At 43.4% G+C, this 25,817-nt stretch overlaps 2 protein-coding genes across 5 annotated transcripts; both read right to left on the minus strand.

Moving 5' to 3' along the window:
• Positions 1 to 4,805: 4,805 nt before the first annotated feature.
• On the minus strand, positions 4,806 to 11,856 carry LOC106567814 (inositol-trisphosphate 3-kinase A). Of its 2 annotated transcripts, none has more exons than XM_014137575.2 (7): positions 11,541 to 11,856; positions 9,033 to 9,132; positions 8,649 to 8,862; positions 8,276 to 8,480; positions 5,509 to 5,610; positions 5,357 to 5,428; positions 4,806 to 5,252 (listed from the first exon to the last, which is right to left on the minus strand). In XM_014137575.2, the coding sequence occupies exons 1-7, from the start codon at positions 11,604 to 11,606 to the stop codon at positions 5,043 to 5,045; spliced, it is 969 nt and encodes a 322-aa protein (XP_013993050.1). In that variant the 5' UTR covers positions 11,607 to 11,856; the 3' UTR covers positions 4,806 to 5,042. The 2 variants fall into 2 exon arrangements, with proteins under 2 accessions (XP_013993050.1, XP_013993049.2); XM_014137574.2 differs by having other exon boundaries at positions 11,106 to 11,838.
• Positions 11,857 to 12,607: 751 nt separating this feature from the next.
• On the minus strand, positions 12,608 to 24,678 carry LOC106567813 (centrosomal protein CCDC61). Of its 3 annotated transcripts, none has more exons than XM_014137573.2 (13): positions 24,482 to 24,678; positions 23,827 to 24,004; positions 23,653 to 23,735; positions 23,411 to 23,571; positions 15,270 to 15,422; positions 14,973 to 15,180; positions 14,650 to 14,732; positions 14,295 to 14,509; positions 14,007 to 14,085; positions 13,574 to 13,765; positions 13,407 to 13,440; positions 13,263 to 13,332; positions 12,608 to 13,100 (listed from the first exon to the last, which is right to left on the minus strand). In XM_014137573.2, the coding sequence occupies exons 2-13, from the start codon at positions 23,972 to 23,974 to the stop codon at positions 13,009 to 13,011; spliced, it is 1,518 nt and encodes a 505-aa protein (XP_013993048.1). In that variant the 5' UTR covers positions 23,975 to 24,004; positions 24,482 to 24,678; the 3' UTR covers positions 12,608 to 13,008. The 3 variants fall into 3 exon arrangements, with proteins under 3 accessions (XP_013993048.1, XP_013993047.1, XP_013993045.1); XM_014137572.2 differs by having other exon boundaries at positions 14,295 to 14,512; XM_014137570.2 differs by having other exon boundaries at positions 14,295 to 14,512; positions 14,632 to 14,732.
• Positions 24,679 to 25,817: the final 1,139 nt, after the last annotated feature.

The raw sequence follows: 25,817 nt of genomic DNA on the forward strand, positions 1-25,817 counted from the left end.
AAAGGAAGCCAGAGCCAAACAAGACTAAGGAAGCAGAACGTCCACAGCTTACTCAGACCAGACGTATGTTTATACAGCAAACACCTCTGATTACTACACATAACCCAGCACTACAATATGTCCTCTTAGTTATCACTCTCTCCCTGTTTCAGGCATGACCATTACAGAGAAGCTTTCGCTGGTCATATCTGTTAAAAAGCAAGGTAAATAACATCTGCATTATATTTTACCCATAGGGCAGCCATAGGGGAAAGCATAGTGTACTTCAGAGAGACATGAAGGCAAAGTTAAAGCATGATAGGTGCAGTATGCAGAGAATCTAAACCAGATGGTTTTTCAGCATTTGACTAAGTTGGTAATTCTCTCTCCATCTCTCATGACAAGCAAATCAGGCGATAATCCCTGAGCTGACAGTCAGTAGTACCAGCAGAGAATCTGTGAGGAGAGCCTCCCTGCTGCCTGTGGAGGTGAAGGAGAAAAGCCTCTCTGTTCCTCCCAGTATTCCCCCCTCCTCATGCCAGTGCCCCCAAACAGTGTATCAAGAACAGGCCCTTCAAGCCGCTGGACAGACAAAAGGTGGTGGAGGTTGTTGAGAAACAGGAGGTTCTGGTGTTCAACGATCCTTTGCTGTACATCTACAGGAAGTCCCGTAGGCTCACTGCGGCCCTATCCAGCCCTGCAGCTGGCCCTGGGGCTAAGACAGACCCCCTGCAGGTCCAGGCCAGTGACTCAGGCTTAGGCTCCCTCCTTAGCCAGGTGTCCTCCTCACTGCAGGCCCCCTTCGTCCCTGCCCCTCACCCTGTCCCAGAGTACTGCCGCCTCCAGCCCAGCAGGGACAAGGCAGTCGCCACCTGGAGGGAGAGCCTCCACAAGCTGGTCTCACTATGGCTTTCGCTCCCAGAAAGCATCCAAGGCTGCCCCGCCTTACACTGCATTCTGCCCAGGGCCTCCTGTTCCTCTCTTTGTCACAGAGCCCCAGGCCAAGTCTATGGCCCACAGCCTTCCCCAGCTGCCTTCCAGGCCTGTGGGCCAGTGTGCCTTGGGTGAGAGGGTGGTGCACATGACCCAGGTAAGGTGGAAGACCTGGGAAAGACCCTCCTCTCAGTTCCAGCATGAGCTTCCTCTGCCCTGGCAGCTGAGCAGCTACACTCTGTGTTCGCGGGGACAGAGCAGGTATGGGAGGCTGGAGCTGGGCTGTGCCAGGAGCCCTGAGGGAGCCCTCTCTGATGCTCACACACTGACATGCCCCCCTCTCAGCCCCGCCTGCCAAGGATTTGCCCTTTCTTAGCGAAAGGGAAGAGGACTCATGTGGGACCCATAGAGTTATATTTGAACCATATCAGGGATATATTAACAGAGCTTATAGTCTGGCAACATATACATGAATACATCTTTTTTACCAAAGTTAACTAGCATTATTTTTCATATACTATAATTTTTTGCAACTAGTAGAGCTCTTTCTATTCCCAGTTACAAATAAAACATTTTTGTTCAGCAACCTCAGTTCAGCTGACAAACTGCTGTGAGCCTGACAAATAACACAGGACAACAACTACTGCAAGACATGTGTGAGTTGGTTCACATTTTAATGGCTTCCATTTGAGTGCCTTGTCTAAGAAACCAGTTGCAGACTTTTCTCCAAATATCACAATTGTTCAGTTCTAAGTTCCAGGCTGCCAATTTGATGAGCTGCTACTCATATAATACTACTAAATCAATAAACACACTAATAGTTGTACATATGCTCGTTGCCTTAATGTCTTAGTTGTAGAGAAAAGGTGCGGGGGAGACCATAACTGTCTCATCAATAGAAAAATATATCTGCAGTGGCACTCCTTAAATAAAAATGTATAAACAGTACGAGTCAAAAGTCTGGACACACCTATTCATTCAAGAGGTTTAATTTATTTTTCCTATTTTCTCCACGGTAGAATTATAGTGAAGACATCAAAACTTTGAAATAACAAATACGGAATCATGTAGTAACCAAAATAGTGTTATACAAATATAAACATATTTTATATTCTTCAAAATAGCCACCCTTTCGCTTGATGATAGCATTGCACACTCTTGGCATTCTCTCAACTAGCTTCATGAGTTACCACATATGTTGAGCACTTGTTGGCTGCTTTTCCTTAACTCTGCGGTCCAACTCGTCCCAAACCATCACAATTGGGTTTAGGTCGGATTATTGTGGAGGCCAGGTCATCTGATGCACCCCTCCATCACTCTCCTTCTTGGTCAAATAGCCCTTACACAGCCTGGAGGTGTGTTTTGGGTCATTGTCCTGTTGAAAAACAAATGATAGTCCCATTAAGCGCAAACCAGATGGGATGGCATATCGCTGCAGAATGCTGTGGTAGCCAAGCTGGTTAAGTGTGCCTTGAATTCTAAATAAATCACTGACAGTGTCACCAGCAAAGCACCCCCACACCATCATACCTCCTTCTCCATGCTTCACGGTGGGAACCACACATGCAGAGATCATCATTCACCTACTCTGCATCTCACAAAGACACAGCGGTTGGAACAAAAATCTCAAATTTGGACTCATCAAACCAAAGGACAGATTTCCACAGGTCTAATGTCCATTGCTCATGTTTCTTGGCACAAGCAAGTCTCTTCTTATTATTGATGTCCTTTAGGAGGTGGTTTCTTTCCAGGACATCGACCATGAAGGCCTGATTCACACAGTCTCCTCTGAACAGTTGATGTTGAGATGTGTCTGTTATTTCAACTCTGTGAAGCATTTATTTGGGCTGCAATCTGAGGTGCAGTTAACTCTAAGGAACTTATCCTCTGCAGCAGCGGTAACTCTGGGTCTTCCTTTCCTGTGGCAGCCCTCATCAGAGCCAGTTTCATCATAGCGCTTGAGGGTTTTTGCAGCTACACTTGAAGAAACTTTAAAAGTTGAAATGTTCTGTATTGACTGACCTTCATATCTTGAAGTAATGATGGACAGTCGGTTCACTTTGCTTATTTGAGCTGTTCTTGCCATAATATGGATTTGTGGACATCTACTTTGTGCATGACACAAGTAATTTTTCCAACAATTGTTTACAGATTATTTCCCTTATAATTCACTGTATCACAATTCCAGTGGGTCAGAAGTTTACATACACTAAGTCGACTGTGCCTTTAAACAGCTTGGAAAATTCCAGAAAATGATGTCATGGCTTTAGGAGTTTCTGATACACTAATTGACATAATTTGAGTCAATTGGAGGTGTACCTGTGGATGTATTTCCAGGCCTACCTTCAAACTCAGTGCCTCTTTTCTTGACATCATGGGAAAATCAAATTTAAATCAGCCAAGACCTCAGAAAAAAAGTTGTAGACCTCCACAAGTCTGGTTCATCCTTGGGAGAAATTTCCAAACACCTGAAGGTACCACGTTGATCTGTACAAACAATAGTACGCAAGTATAAACACCATGGGACCACGCAGCTGTCATGCCGCTCAGGAAGGAGACGTGTTCTGTCTCTTAGAGTTGTGAAAATTGCAAATCAATCCCAGAACAACAGAAAAGGACCTTGTGAAGATGCTGGAGGAAACAGGTACACAAGTATCTATATCCACAGTAAAACGAGTCCTATATCGACGTAACCTGAAAGGCCGCTCAGCAAGGAAGAAGCCACTGCTCCAAAACCGCCATAAAAAAGCCAGACTACGGTTTGCAACTGCACATGGGGACAAAGATCGAACTTTTTGGAGAAATGTTCTCTGGTCTGATGAAACAAAAATAGAACTGTTTGGCCATAATGACCATTGTTACGTTTGGAGGAAAAAGAGGGAGGCTTGCAAGTCGAAGAACACATTCCCAACCGTGAAGCACGGGTGTGGCAGCATCATGTTGTGGGGGGGCTTTGCTGCAGGAGGGACTGGTGTACTTCTCAAAATAGATGGCATCATGAGGGAGGAAAATTGTGAATATATTGAAGCAACATCAAGACATCAGTCAGGAAGTTAAAGCTTGGTCGCAAATGGGTCTTCCAAATGGACAATGACCCCAAGCATACTTCCAAAGTTGTGGCAAAATGGCTTAAGGACAACAAAGTCAAGGTATTGGAGTGGCCATCACAAAGCCCGGACCTCAATCCTATAGAACATTTGTGGGCAGAACTGAAAAAGCGTATGTGAGCAAGGAGGCCTACAAACCTGACTCAGTTACACCAGCTCTGTCAGGAGGAATGGGCCAAAATTCACCCAACTTATTGTGGGAAGCTTGTGGTAGGCTACCCTAAACATTTGACCCAAGTTAAACAATTTAAAAGGCAATGCTACCAAATACTAACTGAGTGCATGTGAACTCTGACCCACTTGGAATGTGATGAAAGAAATAAAAGCTGGAATAAATCTCTACTATTATTCTGACATTTCACATTCTTAAAAGAAAGTGGTGATCCTAACTGACGTAAGACAGGCAATTTTTACAAGGATTAAATGTCAGGAATTGTGACAAACCGAGTTTAAATGTATTTGGCTAAGGTGTATGTAAACTTCCGACTTCAACTGTATGTATGCATGCATGCATGCATGCATGCATGCATGCATGTATATACACACACACCTGTAAACATTTTTTTTTTTTGAATAATGCTGTAATGTAACCAAATGTTGAAAATTCGGGGGGGGGGGTCTGCAGACTTTCTAAATGCACTGTATATGAATGCAGCTGACATTACATTAAAGCCATTAGAAGCAGTTTATCATAGCGCCCTACGCTTTATTACAGGCGACAGGTTCAGTACACATCACTGCATTCTTTACCAGAAAGTAGGCTGGCCCTCATTGTAGTCACGTAGGTCAATTCATTGCTTCTTTAATATATAAAGCACTCTTACAAAAACAAACACTAGTACCTAACATCATTAATGATGTGGTTAAAAACACCAACGCAGAATCCAAGTCCAATGTGTGAACAGTCTCTTGGTTGTCCAACCCTCTAAGGTGAAAGGTGACGTGGCCATTCAGATAGGGTATGGTTTAAGTGGGAGAGGATGTTTTGGTTTTGATGAGGTCCTGTGTCAGTCAGATTGAGGTTCAGGTCAGGTGAGGCAGTATGTCAGTCAGGACATCGATGAGGTTGTCCAGCCCCCACAGGTACCCGTCCTCTCGGTTGCCCTCTTCCCAGGGGGTGCGGTGGTCCAGGGTGAGAGGCGGCGGCAGGGGAACAGTCTTCCCAAAATCAATCATCCATACTCCAGTCTTCCCTGTACTGTCATGCACAAAAAGCAGGGAGCTGCCCACTACCTGCAGAGAGAGACAGATGTTAGTGTGCACCTCTCCATACATAGACCAGCATCAAGACATGCAAAGCATGCATTATACTGTGAAAGCAGTGCAAAACAGCTTACCTCGTGTGTCCTGAAGAAGTCGGATGTCTCCAACACCAGTCGAAGTTCCTTCAGTCGTCTTAGATATCCCTTCTGAAAATGGAGAAGAGAAATGTAATCCTGAAAGAGGAAGGGGGATGAAGGGGGTAAGATTAAGAGCGACACACACTCACCACTATTAGAGCGTTGCAACCCACATAGTCCTGCAGTGCCTGCATCACCTCCTCTCTGCTCTTGGTCCTTTTGAAGTTTGTGTTGCACACACCATCAGCCTTCTACACAGGGATTTAACAATGTTGTAGACAGTCACATCAAATTATTGGCACCCTTGATAAAAGACTACAAAATACATACAGTACAAATATTATGCTATATTGTATGCTCCAAAACATTTGGAAATGATATTACACTAATATTGCTCAGAGAAAGACATTTGTTAAATTATTGGCAACCCTAAATATTCTTAGAAATAACATCTCCCTTTAAAGAACTGTATTTTGGCATTCCACTGCTTCCGTTTCACTGGGGTATAAACACTGGGTAAAATCCCTTTGTCATCCATCACCATGGAGAAATGCAAAGAACTCACAAATGAAGAGAGACAAATGGTTGTCTCTCTTCATAAATCCCAACAATGGGTGCAACAACAAAAAATGTGTATAGGAAAATAAATACCACTTACCCCTATTAGGGCAACAATTAAGAAGTTGAAAACCCCTGGAACAGTGGTAAACTTACCTGGTGGAGGACGCGTGTGGACACCTTTATTTAAAAATATATTTTGGCAACATCCTCAGGGAACTTGTCATGGAAATTACAAGATGTTGTTATAAAGCTTGTATTGCATTATAGTGGTTGTTTTATTCGACAGAATAGATTATTCTGTTAACTATTGTGTGTGTGTTCTACTGAGGATGGGACTCTATGAGATAACACTTGACAGAGGAGATTTACGATGTCTTTGGGTGATAAAACCTAAAGAGCATTCCAGAGAACATGAGTTAACGTTTATGCTATACCATACCAGGAACGAGATTAGAACCTCGTTTTAGGGACCAAACTGAACGATAATTTATAGCGAATGCTATCTGGCTACGGGATACTCCTCTCTCATTATAAAGTCTCACTTTGTGAACTGTTCCTAATATCTGTGGTTTGTCATGTCGACTAGGGGGGTGGATCTTTGCTATAAAAGACCTCAGTAGCCATTGTGTTGTCACTCAACGGTTCATTAGAAATAGGGAATCGTTGAAAGTCATTGCTATTGCAAAGCTCTTATTATTAAAGATGTAGTTTAAGTAGAACTCTGACTGGTGTGTGAAGTTTGTCTCTCCTCATTTGGTAATACAGAAATTAACCACCACAAACTACATTTAGGTCTGAAAGGCACCTACCTATCGAGAAAGTCAGGAGTATTTTTTGGTTTCCCGAAGATTATGGCCACTTGCCCATACATTTGGAAATAGTTGTTTACACGCAGAAATGACATAACGTTTCAGGCCCTAAAACAACAGGGAGGAAACGGAAAAATAAATAAAATTGACTGACCTGCTTGCGACATTGGACACGCAACTTTTGCCAAGCGTGAGACGCTCCTATTCATTTCAATGAAACTTGGGCCCCAGTATAGGTCCTATGCTAGGCTATTGAAATGATTTGCAGTATGGTTGTTTTAAAAATCACCTGCCCAATGGGAAAACCCCAGAGCAGTCAAATTGTCAGTCTTTCACTTAAACAAAACAATGGGTATGAACCAAAAATATGTTTTAGGCTAGGCCTAGTGGAATTCTTTGCAGTTTTGTTGTTTCGAGTTGTATTTATCATCAACTGGGGCAACCTCAGAGCAGTTAATTATTATATATATATATTTTTACCAGGTAAGTTGACTGAGAACACTATCATTTAGTAAAGTAAAGACCTGGGGAATAGTTACGGGGGGGTGAATGAGCCAGTTGGAAGCTGGGGACGATTAGGTGGCCATGATGGTATGAGGACCAGATTGGGAATTTAGCCAGGACACCAGGGTTAACGCCATGGGATCTTTAGTAACCACAGAGTCAGGACACCTGTTTAATGTCCCATCTGAAAGACAGCACCAATCACTGCCCTGGGGCATTGGTACATCGTTTTTAGACCAAAGGAAAGAGTGCCTCCTACCGGCCCTCCAACACCACTTCCAGCAGCATCTGGTATCCCATCCAAGACCAATCCTGCTTAACTTCAGAAGCAAACCTGCAGTGGGATGCAGGGTGGTATGCTGCTGGCTACTTGCTCAGTTCACTTGCACCAGGCAACCCTCAAAGTCAATCCCTGCTTCCTTATCTCTAGGACTATGCAGGGGAAAAAACAGAGGGAAGTTCTCTCTCTCACTCTGACTCAAAATGTTCAAGCATTGAAAGAAAGATTGTAGACAACTAATGGATCAGGCTATAGTATGAGGAAGCCTTGCCCACTAATGTTTGTACCATGTTTTGTGCTGCTACCATGTGTTGTTGCCTTGCTATGTTGTCGTCTTAGGTCTCTCTTTATGTAGCGTTGTCTCTCTTGTCATGATGTGTGTTTTGTCCTATATTTATTTTTAATCCCAGCCCCGCAGGAGGTCTTTTGGTATGCCGTCACTGTAAATAAGAATGTTCTAAACTGACTTGCCTAGTTAAATAAAGGTTAAATAATAAAAAATAAAAAAAATTTAAAAGTTCATTTCAGATATTTCTAATGTCTGAAACCCTACTTCTTTAAAGAGCATCTTAAATAAATCCGCTTTGTCTGCTAAATGACAGATGTAATTTCTCTTCCAAAGTTCAACAGCCTTGGCTACGGTCATACAGCACTTAAGCCATAGAAACACAATGGATCAATACATCTGAACTTATCTCGTCTCCCTGCATTTGTCCATTTGTGTGTGTGTGTGTGTGTGTGTGTGTGTGTGTGTGTCCATGCCTTGATTCCCTCAATGCGGAAACCCAGAGTGGTGGTGGAACTCAGGGTCTCTCTCCACTGCATGTATCTGGTCTTGAGTACTGCCTGTTGGGCTTGCTCCTCTGCAGTGGGGGCCTCTGGGTCCACGTCCACCATCTTCTCATACATGTCTTGACGAGGCTGGGGCCGCTCCCGAGCCTTCGTCAGCTCCTCCTCCAGGTATGTCCTAACAGAGCAGACAGCTCAATAATATATACATAATCATCACAAGACAACACACCCAGAGCCAGTTTGCCTATTCCTGGACTCAAATGAACACTTTAGCCCAGAGGTTGGTTTAATCTGGGTCAGGGTAAACCAGCTCCCAGTGTCTCTAAATCACACAGTCACACACCGGGTGCCAATCTTGCAGTCCATGATGGCGGGGGAGTTGAAGTGAGTGAGCAGGTCGTCCATCATGTTGTAGTCCTGCTCAGCCCGCTGCACCACTCCGTGGTAGCCTGGTACGAAGGGCCTCAAAGAGTCCTCCATCAGCCTCTGCAGGCACTGTTGCTCCCCCTCAGTGTAGCGCTTCAGCAGCATCCCATAGTCCCCTGCATGGAAGCTCCCTGGCACACCAGCCACGAAAGGGGAAAAGAGGGGAGAGACTATGCATGTTATACTTTCAAAACACATTTGGTACTACACAGCCATTTTTGTTAGAAGTAAGCAATACTAACTTCACAAATCCATCAAGGCAGCAAAAGACCAATTAAAGAAAGCCCGACAAAGAACCAACCTGCATGTCCGACCACTTGCACCCAGGGCTGTGGCTTCTTGAGGGGCACGGTGATGGGAGGCAAGGTCCCTGTACTTCCGGGTTTCTTCCATGTGACGCCCTGCATGGGGAAAGCAAGTAATTACACCTCACAACCCCATTCCTTAGCGTACAGTGCAACACCTCTAGCTTACATTTCCTCCTCTGTCTGTCCTACTGCCTTGTAACTCCACTGAGAGACACCGTCATGAGAAAGACAACCTCAGACTTCAGACTCCGTCACACAACTTTTTGACCTATGGCTAAGTGTCTCTATGGAAACAGCCATTGACCGACCACCAGACTGAGCCAAGACATGTAGGAGAGGTTGGGCTGGAATCTTACGCAACAGTAGCGATTAAAAATATTGCCTAGTCAGACCATTATTACTGTTCCTGCTGGCCGATATGCATTATTAGGTAGGTAATGTTAAGTGTAGCACAGAGAATTTTCAACCAAACCTTTACTTGCCAAAATTCCCAACTTGGAAGACAACACGTTCTAAACTTCTATGTCTAGTTTCAGGGGGTTCTTTGAATTTAGAAAATGCACCATTACTACATTAAATGTTCTGTGCCCCGAAGTAATCCAACAGAATTTTAATAACGGAGCATTTTCTAAATTCAAACGAACTACACATGGAAGTTTAGAAGAAGTGTCAGTCGGGAATTGAGGAAGAATCGCCAAGTAAAGGGTCTCTGTGCTACGCTTAACATTACCTACCTAATAACGCATATCGGCCAGCAGGAACAGTAATGGCCTGACTAGACAATATTTTTAATAGCTGGTGCAACAGCTGCACACATTCATCAAACATTTACAGGCTGCCGGACTTGTTTTGATCAAAGATGTAGTGAATGTGAGACCACACCCACGCGTTAAAGTACCACAGTGAGTTTGCACAGTGGGTGTTGAGTTTGTTGTTCTGCTCTAGGTCTCTGTAGTTTCACAATATTCTAAAACATGTCCCCCAGTATGTACAGATGAGGATATGCGTTTGTGTGGAAATACTTGCCCAATCTGTTCTCCGTTAGTGTCGTGGCCTGCATCTACACCTGAAACTACAAACCCCCAGGTGAGGAGAGTGTACACCTGGAGGACTTGACCAAACCTTTTTGTTCTTCAAAACTTAGTTGACTAGAACTACACTACTTTCTTTCTATACAAATACAATGAGATTTCAAAGAATAATTGTCCCATCTTTGTCCAATCTCTAATATATCCCCACACATCTATGCCCATCCTTTTTCTATCACCCATTCACTCTCTCCTGCATGTTGTCAACTGTAGGATAGTGGGCAGCCAGAGCAGATAAACTCAAATGATGGATGCCAAGGGAGAGGCCTGCGTAGTATCAGGAAATGAGAGGATGGAAAACCTTAGTTCATGTAGACAATACTCACTATATAACACTGGAGTGTTGGCTAGTAGACACGATGCAACACACTGGTGCTGCCGGGGTGAAATTCTGTAATCATCTCTGTATCAGTCTAATACTCTTTAATGCCCAAAAAGGTTATGTAGCTGCTAGCATGATACAAATATCCTATCCCCAGCTCAGCCTATAGAGTGACAGGCTTTGAGCCTCTGTCTGTAGATACAGAGGGATGAGGAGAGGTAGCGAGAGAGGACACCTAGGAGACAGATCACAAGTGTTTAGAGTTTCTGTGCCATTGTGGACTTCTTTCCCCCCCCCCCCCCAGAGGTTAGCTCCCAAACACACCCAGTATTAGTGCCTTCACAGTAATAGAAAAGGTATAAGATGTACAGGCATGACAGATGGAGATTTACCCGGACTGGAGAAATCACACACGTTGCCCTCATTTCCAGCAGTTTAGACTACATTTAGCAGAACTGTTGAGCCAAAGCCAGTTCTAATCATATAATCTAATGAAACCTGCATCTTCCTGAGCAGAATGTTACATTATTTCAGACTCATGCTGATCGGTCCCATGCTATGGCAGCTGATAGAGTATGATATCATTAACATAATATTGGTTGGGCCATTACCATCACAGGGGCGCACTCCCCAAATGTTACCACGCACACACTCACCCGGGGAACCTCATCAGGAAAGCCGCGGTCGTCCTCGTATTCTTCAAAAGACGAGGCGGGTGACAACCCAGACGATGAGGCGTTTGACAACTTTCTGATTAGAAGTGATGCGGGGGAGCCTCAGAACCCACTGTCCGAGCAAATCGAATCCTCGTCGGGATGAGAGCCAACGGAGATCCCGCTAACCCTGACGGACTCCAATTCAATTCGGCATGGGCTTGTATTACATTTGACCACCAGTTGTGGAACATTTTCGTGTGCGTTTTCGCAATGTGAGGGGAAATCAGCGGCATGTTTTGTAGAGTCTGCCGACCATACAGGAACCCCCGATGCGTTTGGGTAACTGTGGTTCATATCCCCCATACTCATCAGCTGTGGTCACTGCGTTTTAGTCATACTCATCGGAAATTTAGCGGTGAATGAGTGCAGCCTCACCTGATTTCGCTGCTGCCGAGGTTTGCTAGCTAATCCAAACGAAAAGAGAGCCACGGTGCATTTCATCTCCGAAGGGAAACAATAACCTGGCTGATCTCAGCAACTCGATGCCCCTTTGAACCATCCAAAACGGTTTAACCACCTAAGCAGGCCTATTGTTACATTACCTTCTGCACAGGCAATAAGGCAGATATTGCGATGTTTTAATTAGCAAACACATTCACATTTTTTATAACCGCGACCAAATGTTTTCAACCAGATGCTGGCAACAATTCTTCGTCACCACGCAGGGGTGCTAGTTAGTGCATTAGTTATTCTTTAGCCACTCCCTGTTGACCCAGTTAACCCCGCCCATAAATTACACTGCGTTGGCCACATGTTAATCATCGATAAGTGGCTGTCTTGCCATGGAGCTGTTGCTCAGCTTACAATAACGAACTAGTCCTGCCTTTATTTTCTGGAGAATTGCCATTTTAGTTAAAAATTGTTGTAAAGTATTGAGCACGTGTTACACAACCACAGCATTTTGCATTCATAACTAAAACCCATTGAAAGAGGACATTCACTGTTTAAATGTGTAAAGTTATGAATGATCCTCTTAAGAAACAACTTCTGATAGATGGTGATTTAGTTAAGTGGAAAGCATCTGACATTTTATTAGCAGTGGAGGTCAAATCTAAAAACCAAAACTCCCCTCCAAAAAACAGCACAAAAGGCCTGTCAACTTCATCCAATATTCTCATCCTCCTACAGTGGTAGATGGAAGCAGCTCTTCCAGCTGCTCACCCAGGAGTGGAAGGGTCCAGGCCTGGAAGGTTCAGTGTTAATTAATGAGACCCAGCCAGCTGTAGTGGCAGCTGCCCCTTGAGTAAAGCCCTAAGGAGGAACCTTCAGCCCATCCAAGCAACACTAACTGTACTGCAGAGAGAGGACACTGCACTTAGTTCACTCATACAACACACTGCACTACTATGAGGCAAAGCTGCTGCAGTGATGATTAATAGAGTAGATATGTTGAGTAAAAGTAACAATATTTACAGATTCAAATACATCAAATCACAATAAGCTTTGCAGTCATCAATCACTTGTTTTATAAAAAGGGAAATGGGGTATTACTGTCACAACATACACAATGCATGAGTTATAAAACCATAGTATAAAAATCAGTCACTCAGTTCAAGTTCAACAAACTGTGGCTTAACAGCCTTCACAGTGGCATCTTCATCCACAGACAGGCACTGTCTGCCGTAGGACGACAGAATAAGCTGTGCGTGCATCCGTGTTTGCACTTGCATAAGCCTATCGGTTGATAATGTCTGCTTGTGTGTAAAAATATCATAGGTGTAGTGCAGTGGTCTTGTTTAGTCACAGTGTCGACTCCAATTGTAGTCCTTGGTCTCAGTTTGCAGCACAGGAAACACAAGTCAGAACTTATTGTCCGGATTGGGAGTGTGCAGAATTGATGGCTTTAGTGTCCCGTGTCCAGGTCCCTCATGTAGTCCTGTAGGGCCTGCAACCGGGCATCGATCTCAGACAGGTCAGCCCCATCTATGGAGCCCTCTGGGTAAAGGACAAGCAGTACACAGCCAATGTTAAATTATTTGTTTCAGCAAGGGTCTCACACAGAATGTTACCAGGGCTCATATTAAAAATATATTAATTTATTTAGCTAAATGACTCTGATTACACTTTAGATTGGAGAGTAGGGAATGGATTGGTTACCTTTGTCTGATCGTATCCTGCGTGTGGGAGTGCTGCAATGGGGCTTCCTGGTCAAATTTCCTCCTCTGGGCTACAAAAAGAAATCACTGTCACTCAACAAGTCAAGGTCCATCAGCAGCTGTAAAAAAAACACACCGCACTCACCATGGTTGGACCATTGTAGGTCTGCTTCCTTCCTCTGAAACGCATAACAAAATTAGAAACTGTCTGAGACCCACAGTAAAGCAACAGAACATCTCCCATTTTCTCAAACAAACCCAGTTTGAACTTTAATACCATATGATATAGATGCAAGTTATAGAATAACTTACCCGCTTGTCAACTCATCCAACTCCACCAATGAATTCACAGAGGACTGTCTGCTCCTCCTACTCTCCATTGATAAACTCCTCCCTCTGCTCCCACTGCCTGCCCTGGTTAGCTGGGGATATGCCTCCCTGGACCGAGATCGGCCCCTTTCCACAACAGGCGATGCTAGCATGTCCCTCCGGACCTTCCTCTGGCTGAGGGAGAGAGAGAACACAGGAGGCCAAGTTAAATCGTGATTAGTCAAAGTATCACTCAGTATTGGTTTTTGTATTAGCATTAAGCTAAAATGGGTTGCCATTTGAAATCCTTGAATGCATTTCAGCAGATGAAAATCACTATAACAGTGTTTCACATGCATGAAACACTGGTATAATTGGCACAAGCTTGCACTGCAGATAGTTATGACAGTTAAATGATTAGAGGGAGATGTCTGACTTTTTGAGCTCCCCCTCTCTCAGTCGGCGCTGTCTGTCCTGGATATATGCAGTGGGGTCAAAGCGTGGTGCTCGCGAACCTGGAAATAGGAACGACAGGATTGACTGGGAGCTCCTAGTAAAAAACCAAGCAGAGAGTCAAGCTCTGACAGCTTTACTCAGACTTGGTGGTACATCAACTTTGATTGAATCCATTTCATTACCAAACTTATACTAAGTCAAAAACAATGCAATGAAGCTAAATTACCTTTCACCTCCAAAGTCTAATAAAGAGAGAAAAATGTAATACCTGTGGGAGAAGGTGAGGGTCTGGAAACATGCGAGCGGGGCCCTGAGGAGTCTGCCCTACGGCCTTCTGACCTTCGACCCCTCTCTTCTGTCCTCTCCCTGGACCCTGAGCGAGCCCTGACCACAACACGTCCCAAACTGCGCTCCCGGGACAGTGAGCGCCTGATCTCCCCATCACCCCGTGAGGCACTGCGCCCAGAGAGAGCAGGGGTCAACCTACTAAAGACACACATAGTATACAACATTAGCCACAGGCAGAGAGAATCATAAGGAGTGTGTGAGTCAGTAGGTAAGTAGGAAAGTGAGTGAAAGAGACAAAAGAAAAAGGAAAGACATACATGCTTAGATTGACTAACCCTCGCCTAAGCAACGCCAGCTCATTGGTCAAACTCTTAACGCGAATCCGGAGAGCTCGCTCTGATGCTCTTAGCTCCTCCAACTAGGAGACAGGAAACGTCTGAATTACCAGCTTAACAGAGGAATCAGCACCAACAATGCTACTTATAATGGCACACAAATTAGTACTTCTAAGTATTGACATGCACACAAGGCCTTGTTATGGTATGCAGGAATCTGTTACTAGCTACATTATTTCCATCAACACAAAGCCAGTCATGCTGAATTATTTAAAGTTACAGACAACATGCTTACTTGAAATAGGATGCAAGCAAGGACCAACCTGCTCAAGTAGGAGGCGCTGCTCCTGGCCCCTCTTGGTGGCAGAGCGCTGACTCTTGGCCCGCTCTCTGAGGAGCTGGTCCTCTAAACTCCTGACCACCTCTCTGAGCCCCCGAGCCCCTCCTCCAGGGGTGGCGCCAGCCCCCACTATCTGTAGACGCTCCAGAGCCTTGGTCAGGGCCTCCTTTTCTTCTCTCACCAAGGTGAGTCTGACAACAGACAGAGAGAAGTCAGGGCCCTTAACCTCTTGCCTGAGTTTGGCCAAGAGTCTAGAGAACAACAATAGATTATAACTTACTCTGCCCGTAACCGGCGTATCTCTGTCTCTGCTGGTTTGTGACCTGCATGTTTGGCAAGGGCGTTTAGCTCAGTCTTCAGGGCTCTGATCTCCTTCTGCAGGGCAGCAGGGTCAGGCTTGCCATGGTAGGGCAGAGGCAGGGGGTAGTGGATCCTATAGGAAATAATGATGCATGTAAACCCTGGATTGCTGATGCTATGTATTGTCCAATCAGAGGCTTTGAAGCCACAGGTTGGTCATATTGGCACTCCCCAGAAGGAGCAGTCCTCCATAGGAATGAATGGAATTCTACAGTATTTAAAGTACATGCATTTCATTATTTTATTTAAAAAAATTGTTTAGCTCACATAATATAATTTAAAAGCATGCATTAAGGTGTCTGTAATAGAATAAACATGGCAAAATCAGCTGTAGACAATAATTGAATTTTTTACAATGGTGGGGGAGACCCCGCGCCCCATCAGTCATCTAGTGAAGTGGTTCCAAACCGGGGGGAACCACTGAAAATTGGAATGCAGAAGGTGAAATTTCAAAATTGTTTTCCTCTTGTCATGTCAGTCAGAATTCCGTCCCGTGTGGCTCAGTTGGTAGAGCATGGTGTTTGCAACGCCAGGGTTGTGGGTTCGATTCCCACGGGGGACCAGTATGGGCGAAAAAAAGAAAAAAATAATGAAATGTATGCATTCACTACTCTAAGTCGCTCTGGATAAGAGCGTCTGCTAAATGACTAAAATGAAATTAAATGAAGCAGTCATTGCATACCTTAGAGAACCATTTGTCAGAAATGTCCAGATCACTATCCCGTCAGCTGTTTTTTAGCCACGTTTTTTAAGCCCATAGATTTTGCAGTCAAATATCAAATTAATACACATTAGACATGGCAAAATGTATAGAATTGCAAGAAAATGTGTTTTAAAACAGCATAATGTCCATGACAAAATATGTAGAAATGCAGGCAATATAAGCTTTAAACCTGCAAAATGTTCTCTCCGCCAACAAGAGGGCTGTGAACAGTGTGTCATGTACAGTTCTTGTGGATGGTGTATCAATACACCCAGTCACTACAAAGATACAGAAATCCTTCCTAACTCATTTGCCGGAGAGGAAGGAAACCTCTCAGGAATTTCCCCATGAGGCCGCTGGTGACTTTAAAACAGTTACAGAGTTGAATGGCTGTGACAGGAGAAAACTGAGGGTGGATCAACAACATTGTAGTTACTCCACAATAATAACCTAATTGACAGAGTGAAAAGAAGGAAGCCTGTACAGAATAAAAATATTCCAAAACATGCATCCTGTTTGCAATAAGGCACTAAAGTAAAACTGCAAAAATTGTGGCAAAGAAATTAACTTTATGTCCTGAATACAAAGTGTTATGTTTGGAACAAATCCAACACATCACTGAGTACCACTCCCCAAAACTATTTTCAAGCATGGTGGTGGGTGCATCATGTTATGGGTATGCTTGTCATCAGTAAGGACTAGGGAGTCTTTTTGGATAAAAATAAATGGAAGCTAGGCCCTGGTAAAATCCTAGAGGAAAACGTGATTCAGTCTGCTTTCCAACAGATACTGGAAGACAAATTCACCTTTCAGCAGGACAATAACCTGAAACACAAGGCCAAATATACACTGGAGTTGCTTACCAAGACGTCATTGAATGTTTCCGACTGGCCTAGTATTGTTTTGACTTAAAAATCAGCTTCAAAATCGATGGCAAGACTCGAAAATGGCTGTCAAGCTATGATTAACAACCAACTTGACAGAGCTTGCAAATATCATACAATCCAGGTGTGCAAAGCTCTTAGAGACTTACTCAGAAAAACACACAGCTGTAATCACTGCCAATGGTGATTCTAACATGTATTGACTCAGGCGTGTGAATACTTATGTAAATGACATATTTCTGCATTTCATTTTCAATAAATTTGCTAACATTTTTCTAAAAACATGTTTTCACTTTCTCATTATGGAGTAGTGTGTGTAGATGGGTATAGGGCTGTGGCGGTCACTAAATTTCATCAGCCAGTGATTATCGTGAGACCGACAGTTATTTGCTTGACAATTGACCGTTAATTAACATAAACACATTTAGCATCTCTTGGCTTCCACACAAGCCACTGATGCAGACCGTTGGAATATCTACATTTTAAAAAGTCTTATAAATCCATATAATATAGCCAACACCTTCACAATAAATCCATTATTTATTTTAGACAGGTCTAAAGAAGCATGATATGAAGAAAATATAGTCTATTTCAGAAGAACCTACTCTGAGTTGTCCTTATGTTAGGTCCTGATTTGGCTATGCCAAATAGCTGTGGGCTACACTAGCTAATTTAGCAGACAAGATTTGCTTCGAATTTGCTTTGCATATTTTATAGTATGAAGAATACAATTGAACAAAGCTGAATAAAATAAAAATGATATTTTCTCCAAACAATTTGAGGGAGTGCGCACATGCGCCTATTCTGTGTTGAGCGGTTAACAAAGAAATAGGTATTCCTATATGCTTACTTTAGAGTTATTAATGTAACTTTAGTTGTTCTACAAACGTTGGGCTATTTGTTTTGATTTTTAATACGTTGTAAGGCTGCATGATGTGACTAATAATGATTTGAAAAAAGTCTCTTGAAACGGCATGAACCCTGCTTTGTTTTTTGCGCAGGCTGTAAACACTACATCAGCCACTCATTCACAATTTGACAAGCACTTGATAATGCCTAGAATTTCACGGCAGCATCCCCTTCACGTGGCTGTAATGCACCTTAAACAAATCCATGCCTTTTGCGGCCAGTGGCCGTTGTGCCCTTCTCCCTGAGTGCTGCGCGCTCCAAATCACCCATCACTCACATGGCTCTCCATCACGTGATCGGGTCTTTCTCACAGAATACAAGTGAAGACAGACACATCGGGACGCAACTGCAAGCGTCTTTATCCAATTCCAAGGTGCATATTGAAGATATTGGAAGAACTGTCCACATTTACTTTTCGTCAGCCAACAAGATGAGTAGGCCTAACGAACAGCAAAAGCAAAATCACTAGCCTATGCATAGTCCCTTTACCCCTACCTACATATACAAATGACCTTGACTAACCCCCCCACATTGACTCGGTACCACCTGTATATAGCCTTGTTATTTTATTTAACTTTACTTTATTTAGTCAATATTTTAACTCTATTTCTTGAACTGCATTGTTGGTTAAGGGCTTGTAACTAAGCATTTCACGGTAAGGTGTTCGGCGCATGTGACAAATAAAATTTCAGGTCAAATCTACTATCCCCCAGAGTACAAAAGTCAGCATATTCTATTCTGTGCAAGATATAAATATTCCAAACATAGTCCGGGCCAATTGTGGGATACGATAGATCCCAAATTAATACAACCACTAGCATCAAAATAAACAACATTTATGTAATATGGCTGACGCAACAGATCAGAACATTTAGCTTAAAATGTTGATAAACTATTAGGCTATGTCTTCACATTATAGGTTCAACAATACGCACATGGTAGTGGGTTAGAAGCGAGAATGTTCCATTAGCGGAAAACACCATTATCAAAAGTGACCGCAAATGCAATTATGCATGTAATGCTTTTATTATAATGGTGCATTTTTATGTGAAAATGATCTTCCCCAAACTTGAAACTCACACGCTGCTTATGTATGCCAGTTAGGCTCTACACCGCTTGTATAAAGCAGATTCATGTGCTTAATTTTAAGGAGTTATTAGGCCACTTTAGATGTGATACAAACCTTATCAAAACATATAGGCCTATGGGCTAGGCTACATTAAGTGTGCGACTATGATTTGAAAAAGTTGCAAAAAAAGCATCGTTTCTGATGCTGGGCATCATTCATCATGATAATATAGAATTCACAAGTGATAGGCTAATACTGTCACCCATCAGACTATTCTTGATTTAATATTACCTTTACATATACTAAATAATATGTGTGACATTTGTTTTTATTTAGAATGGACCATTATCATGCAGCTGTCTTGAAACAAGGGCAGCGAGAAAAAAATACATGTCATCTATGCACTTAAATAGCAAATGGAGGACGCTTTTCATGTGGTTCATTTTCATGCCAGCCAGGTAGGCTATACTCCTGTTGTAAATATAAGCAATGTGCTTAATATTAGGAAAGTTGAGAATAAATATAGTAGGCCTACTAGCCTACAGAAAACCGATGGGATCCTGATGGGATTATCGCAAAATTGCATAACCTATAGAAATATTGCGCAACATGAGCTCTCATGAAGTGTTTGATTCGATTTTCGATTTCGATTTCCATTGATGTCAGAGTGATTAGAGGGACAATAGAGTGCTGGGTCAGGATGCCTTGTACGAATCCGATGGCGAGTGGGTAATCTGCCTCTATCAGTCCTACTAGCCAACGTACAATCATTGGATAACAAAATGGACGAGCTACGATCACAAATATCCTACCAATGGGACATTAGAAACTGTAATATCTTATGTTTCAAAGAGTCGTGGCTGAACGACTACATGGATAACATACAGCTGGCGTGGTTTTTGCTGCATTGGCAAGATAGAACAGCTGCCTCCGGTAAAACAAGGTCTGTGTATATTTGTAAACAACAGCTGGTGCACGAAATCTAATATCAACGAAGTCTTGAGGTTTTGCTCGTCTGAGGTAGAGTATCACATAATGGGCTCCCAAGTGGCGCAGCGGTCTAAGGCACTGCATATCACTGCTTGAGGCGTCACTACAGACACCCTGGTTCTAATCCAGGCTGTATCACAATTGGCCCAGCATCGTCCGGATTTGGCCAGTGTAGGCCGTCACAGTAAATACAAATTTGTTCTTAAATGACTCGCCTAGTTGCATAAAATAAAAAATAAAAAATAATGATTATGATAAGCTGTAGACCACACTATTTATTTTTTGTAGCTGTCTATTTACCACCACAAACCGATGCTGGCACTAAGATCACACTCAATGAGATGTATAAGGCCATAAGCAAACAGGAAAAAGCTCATCCAGAGGCGGTGCTCCTAGTGGCCGGGGACTTTAATGCAGGGAAACAAATCCGTTGTAACTCATTTCTACCAGCATGTTAAATGTGCAACCAGAGGAGAAAAAAAAAAAAAAACTAGACCACTTTTACTCCACACACAGACGCGTACAAAGCTCTCCCTCGCCCTCCATTTGGCAAATCTAACCATAATTCTATCCTCCTGATTCCTGCTTACGAGCAAAAACTAAAGCAGGAAGCACCAGTGACTCGCTCAATACAGAAGTGGTCAGATGATGCAGATTCTAAGCTACAGGACTGTTTTACTAGCACAGACTGGAATATGTTCTGGGATTCTTCTGATTGCATTGAGGACTACACCACATCAATCACTGGCTTCATCAATAAGTGCATCAATGACGTCATCCCCACAGTGACTGTACGTACATACCCCAACCAGAAGCCATAGATTACAGGCAACATCCTATCGTGGAAAATTACATAATTAGTCATGCTATCCCGTGTTTTACTGTTTAAAGAAGTGTCTCGTTTTTGCTAGTGTTTTTCTAACCTGCTACAAACTTGTCTTTGTGGAACTTAGTCATAAGACTGGGCGTATAGCTACGGCCCACTTGGGTGCAGCCGTAGCATGTAACATCCCCTGGGTTTACTATCTACAGAAAGTCACATGTATGGAAACTTGCAGAAAGGAGCACATTATAGCGTTTTACTGTTGCGAATGTGCTAACTAATTACCTTTTACACACCATCTGCTGACAGCCACGTATACAGAAAGAGGTTGTATGTATTTTCTCTATAAAAGCAGAGACCCGGCTATGTTTGTTAAGCTTTCAACTCAACCATTCTTGGTGATGTTGATTGCTTCATCTTTGCAAATCTTATTATAAAGTGTTGTTTGAAAGAATCTGCAGTCTCCCTTCCCTTTTATTTGATATTCCACGACAATCCGCACTGAGCTAAAGGCTAGAGCTGCCACTTTCAAGGAGCGGGACTCTAACCCGGACGCTTATAAGAAATCCCGCTATGCCCTCCGACGAACCATCAAACAGGCAAAGTGCCAATACAGGACTAAGATTGAATTGTACTACACCGGCTCTGATGCATGTCAGATGTGGCAGGGCTTGGAAACTATTAGACTAGAAAGGGAAGCACAGCCGCAAGCTGCCCAGTAACACAAGCCTACCAGACGAGCTAAATGCTCGCTTTGAAGCAAGCAACACTGAAGCCAGCATGAGAGCATCAGCTGTTCCGGAAGACTGTGTGATCACGCTCTCCGCAGCCGATGTGAGTGAGAAAGACCTTTAAACAGGTCAACATTCACATGGACGCAGGGCCACACAAATTACCAGGACGAGCATGCGCTGACCAACTGGCAAGTGTCTTCGCTGACATTTTCAACCTCTCCCTGTCTGAGTCTGTAATACCAACATGTTTCAAGCACACCACCATAGTCCCTGTGCCCAAGAACACTAAGGTAACCTGCCTAAATGACTACCAACCCGTAGCACTCACATCTGTAGCCATGAATTGTTTTGAAAGGCTGGTCATGGCTCACATCAAAACCATTACCCCTAGACCCACTACAATCTGCATACCACCCCAACAGATCCACAGATGACACTGCCCTTCCACACCTGGATAAAAGAAACACCTACGTGAGAATGCTATTCATTGACCACAGCTCAGCATTCATCACCACAGTGCCCTCAAAGCTCATCACTAAGCTAAGCACCCTGGGACTAAACACCTCCCTCTGCAACTGGATCCTAGACTTCCTGACGGGCTGTTCCCAGGTGCCACGCTGATCCTCAACACAGGGGCCCCTCAGGGGTGCGTGCTCAGTTCCCTCCTGTACTCCCTGTTCACCCATGACTGCATGGCCAGGAATGACTCACACTTAAGTTTGCCAACGACGCACAGTGGTAGGACCGATCACAGACGACGATGAAACAGCCTATAGGGAGGAGGTCAGAGACCTGGCAGTGTGGTGCCAGGATAACAACCTCTCCCTCAACGTGATCAAGACAAAAGAAATGATTGTGGACTACAGGAAAATGAGGACCGAGCACACCCCCCCTTCTCATCGACGGGGCTGTAGTGAAACAGGTTGAGAGCTTCAAGTTCCTTGGTATCCACCACCAACAAACTATCATGGTCCAAACACACCAAGACAATTGTGAAGCGGGCACAACAAAGCCTATTCCTCCTCAGGAGACTGAAAAGATTTGGCACGGGTCCTCAAAGTTTTACAGCTGCACCATCCTGACTGGTTGCATCACTGCCTGGTATGGCAAAAGCTCAGCCTCCGACCACAAGGCACTACAGAGGGTAGTGCGTACGGCCCAGTACATCACTGGGGCAAAGCTTCCTGCCATCCAGAACCTCTATACCAGGCAGTGTCAGAGAGAGACCCTAAAAATGGTCATAGACTGTTCTCTCTGTTACCGCACGGAAAGCTGTACCCGGAGCGCCAAGTCTAGGTCCAAAAGGCTTCTTAACAGCTTCTACCCGAAGCCATAAGACTCCTGAACAGCTAATCAAATGGCTACACGGACTATTTGCATTGTTTCTCTCCCCCCCCCACACACACTGCTGCTATGCTCTGTTTATCTATGCATAGTCACATTACCTCTACCTACATGTACATATTACCCCGACTAACCTGTGCCCCCACACTGACTCTATACCAGTACCCCCTGTACATAGCCTCACTACTATTATTTTACTGCTGCTCTTTAATTCTGTTATTTTTCAACCAAAATTATATATATATATATATATATATTTTTTTTTACTTAACACTTATTTTTCTTAAAACTGCATTGTTGGTTAAGGCCTTGTAATTAAGCATTTCACTGCAAGTTCTACACCTGTTGTATTCGGCGCATGTGACAAATACAATTGGATTTGGAATATGGTCACCGCAACAGCCCTAGACGTGTGAGATAAAAAAAAATGTAGAATCCATTTTAAATTCAGGCTGTAACACAACAAAATGTGGAATGAATACATTCTGAAGGCACTATATAAATCATTGATAAGGAAAGGTTAACTTGGCAAGTTTGCAGTTGTAAGATTCAAGTAGAGTTTGATAGTGAAGTTTAAGATAGTGATCGCTAAAAGAGAAACAAACCTGTCAAATTCAACAGTGTAGATAAGGATGAGGTATCTTTTGGCACTGAGGTTAGGAGATTGCTGTTGGGCACGCGGACGACCAACAACCCCAGCTTTCCGGTTCCGCAGGAGCTCCAGGTCAGCATAGGTCAAGAGGTCAAGGGTAACAGACTCACTAGTCTGAAGAAAAATAATGCATTATAATCACAACACTTTTAAATCATACATGTTTTAACTTCCTTTAATGCTTCACAGACTCACATTACTAACAGCAGATTCCAACATGCTGCAGAAGATAGGAAATTGCTTGAAGTTGCCTGTTTTGCGAGTGAGGTCTTCGATGTCTGGAACACAATGAAAACATGGTAAGACCATAAATAGTCATGTCTACAATGTCCATATAAATTAATTGTAATTTAACAACGCTTCACTTACAGGCTGGATCAAACTCTCCCCTCCACTGGTCAGCTGTCATTGCGTCAGATATCTCGACTATTAGCAATCCTTCTTCTAGTTCTATCTTCACAGCAAACCCTACTCCTCGGAAAGTAATGTCCTCCTGTACCACTGAGCCCACCTCCATCTCTCTGATTTGGTCCCAACGTCTACAGACCTACAAGACCAAGACAGACCACCAATCGATTTACAGCATCTCACACATGCCAACTACTGGGCATCAATGTTGACATACTAAATGTAGGCCTAGTATTGAGTAACTAGCCAATGAAAATGCGATTAAGAATCATTGCTGGAACGTAATATAGCTAATATATGCCAAGTTAAATAAAGGTTAAATAAAATAAATAACGTTCGTTTAGCTGGAGAGAGCTTAACTAGCCAACAACATCTGGTTAGCTAGCTAACGAACGATAACTACACCAGCTAGCGAGCAGGCTTACAAATTAACTGCTGTTTTCTGCTAACTATAATACTGCATGATAGCTTAATTACACTGCTATCTAGCAAGTAACTAAACTAGCAGGCACGTTTGCTTGCTCGGTTTGTGTTGGTAAATAACAGCTAAGTTAGCTAGCCAGCTAATGTTAGCCAGCTTGCTAGTTAGCTAATATATGCTTGGTAAGCTACATACCCGTAGTGATGTGCTCGAACACAGATTCCAAATTGCTACACCTTGGATAGCATTGTTTTTCTCCAAATAAAATAGAAATACCGAATGAAGTCAGATAATGTCTTTGGCATGAAAGAGTACACCCCTCTTTGATACCTGACAGTTTGGAAGCCGCCGCCACTGTTGAATGTAGCGGTTCATTAACCGGGAATGCATAACTACCGCCCCCTACACAACGTCAAGTAAATCTATTGGTCTAAAATACGATACAAGGAACTCTGATTGGGTGGAGCTACCGTCAATCATATGTAAACGCTGTGAGGATCTCGCTGGTGCTCAAGCATCAGCTCCGAGGCCCTCTAGTGAAAGTGATGCTGAGCCCCATGATAAACAACAGGGCTTTGTAAATATAAATCCTCAACGAGCTAAATACTGTTGTAGCTGTTCTACCAGAACAGAAAATAGTAAGCTGGCGGGCACTTGGTCAGTAGGAATTATTTAATTGCAACAACACACGTGTATGCAGACAAGCACAGTCACACACACACAAACCCTGCCCCTGTTGCCTAGGGATGTGTACACCATGGCCCTGGCCCCCCATCACCCCTGGTGGATCGCAAAGTGGCTGAGCTGGTGTATGCAGTACTGCCTGACAGAAGAGTGTTCCTGGATTTAGTGTGTTTGTGTGAGCAAGGAGGAAGAGGAGGCAGGACGGTGCTAAACATTGTAATACACTCTATGAGAGTTGTACCCACACGCACACAGGCCACACTGGAACAATGCGACATGTTGGAGCTGCCATAAACAGACAAACACACACACATACACACACATGTATGCGTTCATCCATTTTCTGTAGTTTCAAAACTCCTGCCTCTCTAATACTGTAATACAAGCACAAACTAGAACGAGTCCATCAGGGTAGGACTGTATTTGGATCAACAGGCAGGCACTATGCTATGTTCTTCTACTATAGCGTCTCATACAAAATTACCCTCCCTGTCAGAGTCCATATCTCATTCACTCAGCCCCTCTATCCTGGGTTTTGGCTTCATTGCTTTTAGACTACTGCTAAACACAGATTGAGCTCTCTGTAGAATTCTATGTTATTTTCCCCAAATCCTATGATGTTGAAAATAGTGTGTCTTATCTAATATGTGTCTCCAGTGAGACTTCATCTCTGAAGACAGTGTAGTACTGTAGTCCACAAAATGTTTTCAGAATGGTATCTCAAGTTGTCCTTTTTGTGTGTTATTGCGCATTCTATTTCAGAGTTGTTGGCAATTTTTTATGTAGGCTACAGTACATAATATGTTGCCGTGAAAAGTAAAGGTTTCCTGTATATTCTATTTGTATT

Source organism: Salmo salar, chromosome ssa13, assembly GCF_905237065.1.
Source record: "Salmo salar chromosome ssa13, Ssal_v3.1, whole genome shotgun sequence".
NCBI classification, from domain to species: domain Eukaryota; kingdom Metazoa; phylum Chordata; class Actinopteri; order Salmoniformes; family Salmonidae; genus Salmo; species Salmo salar.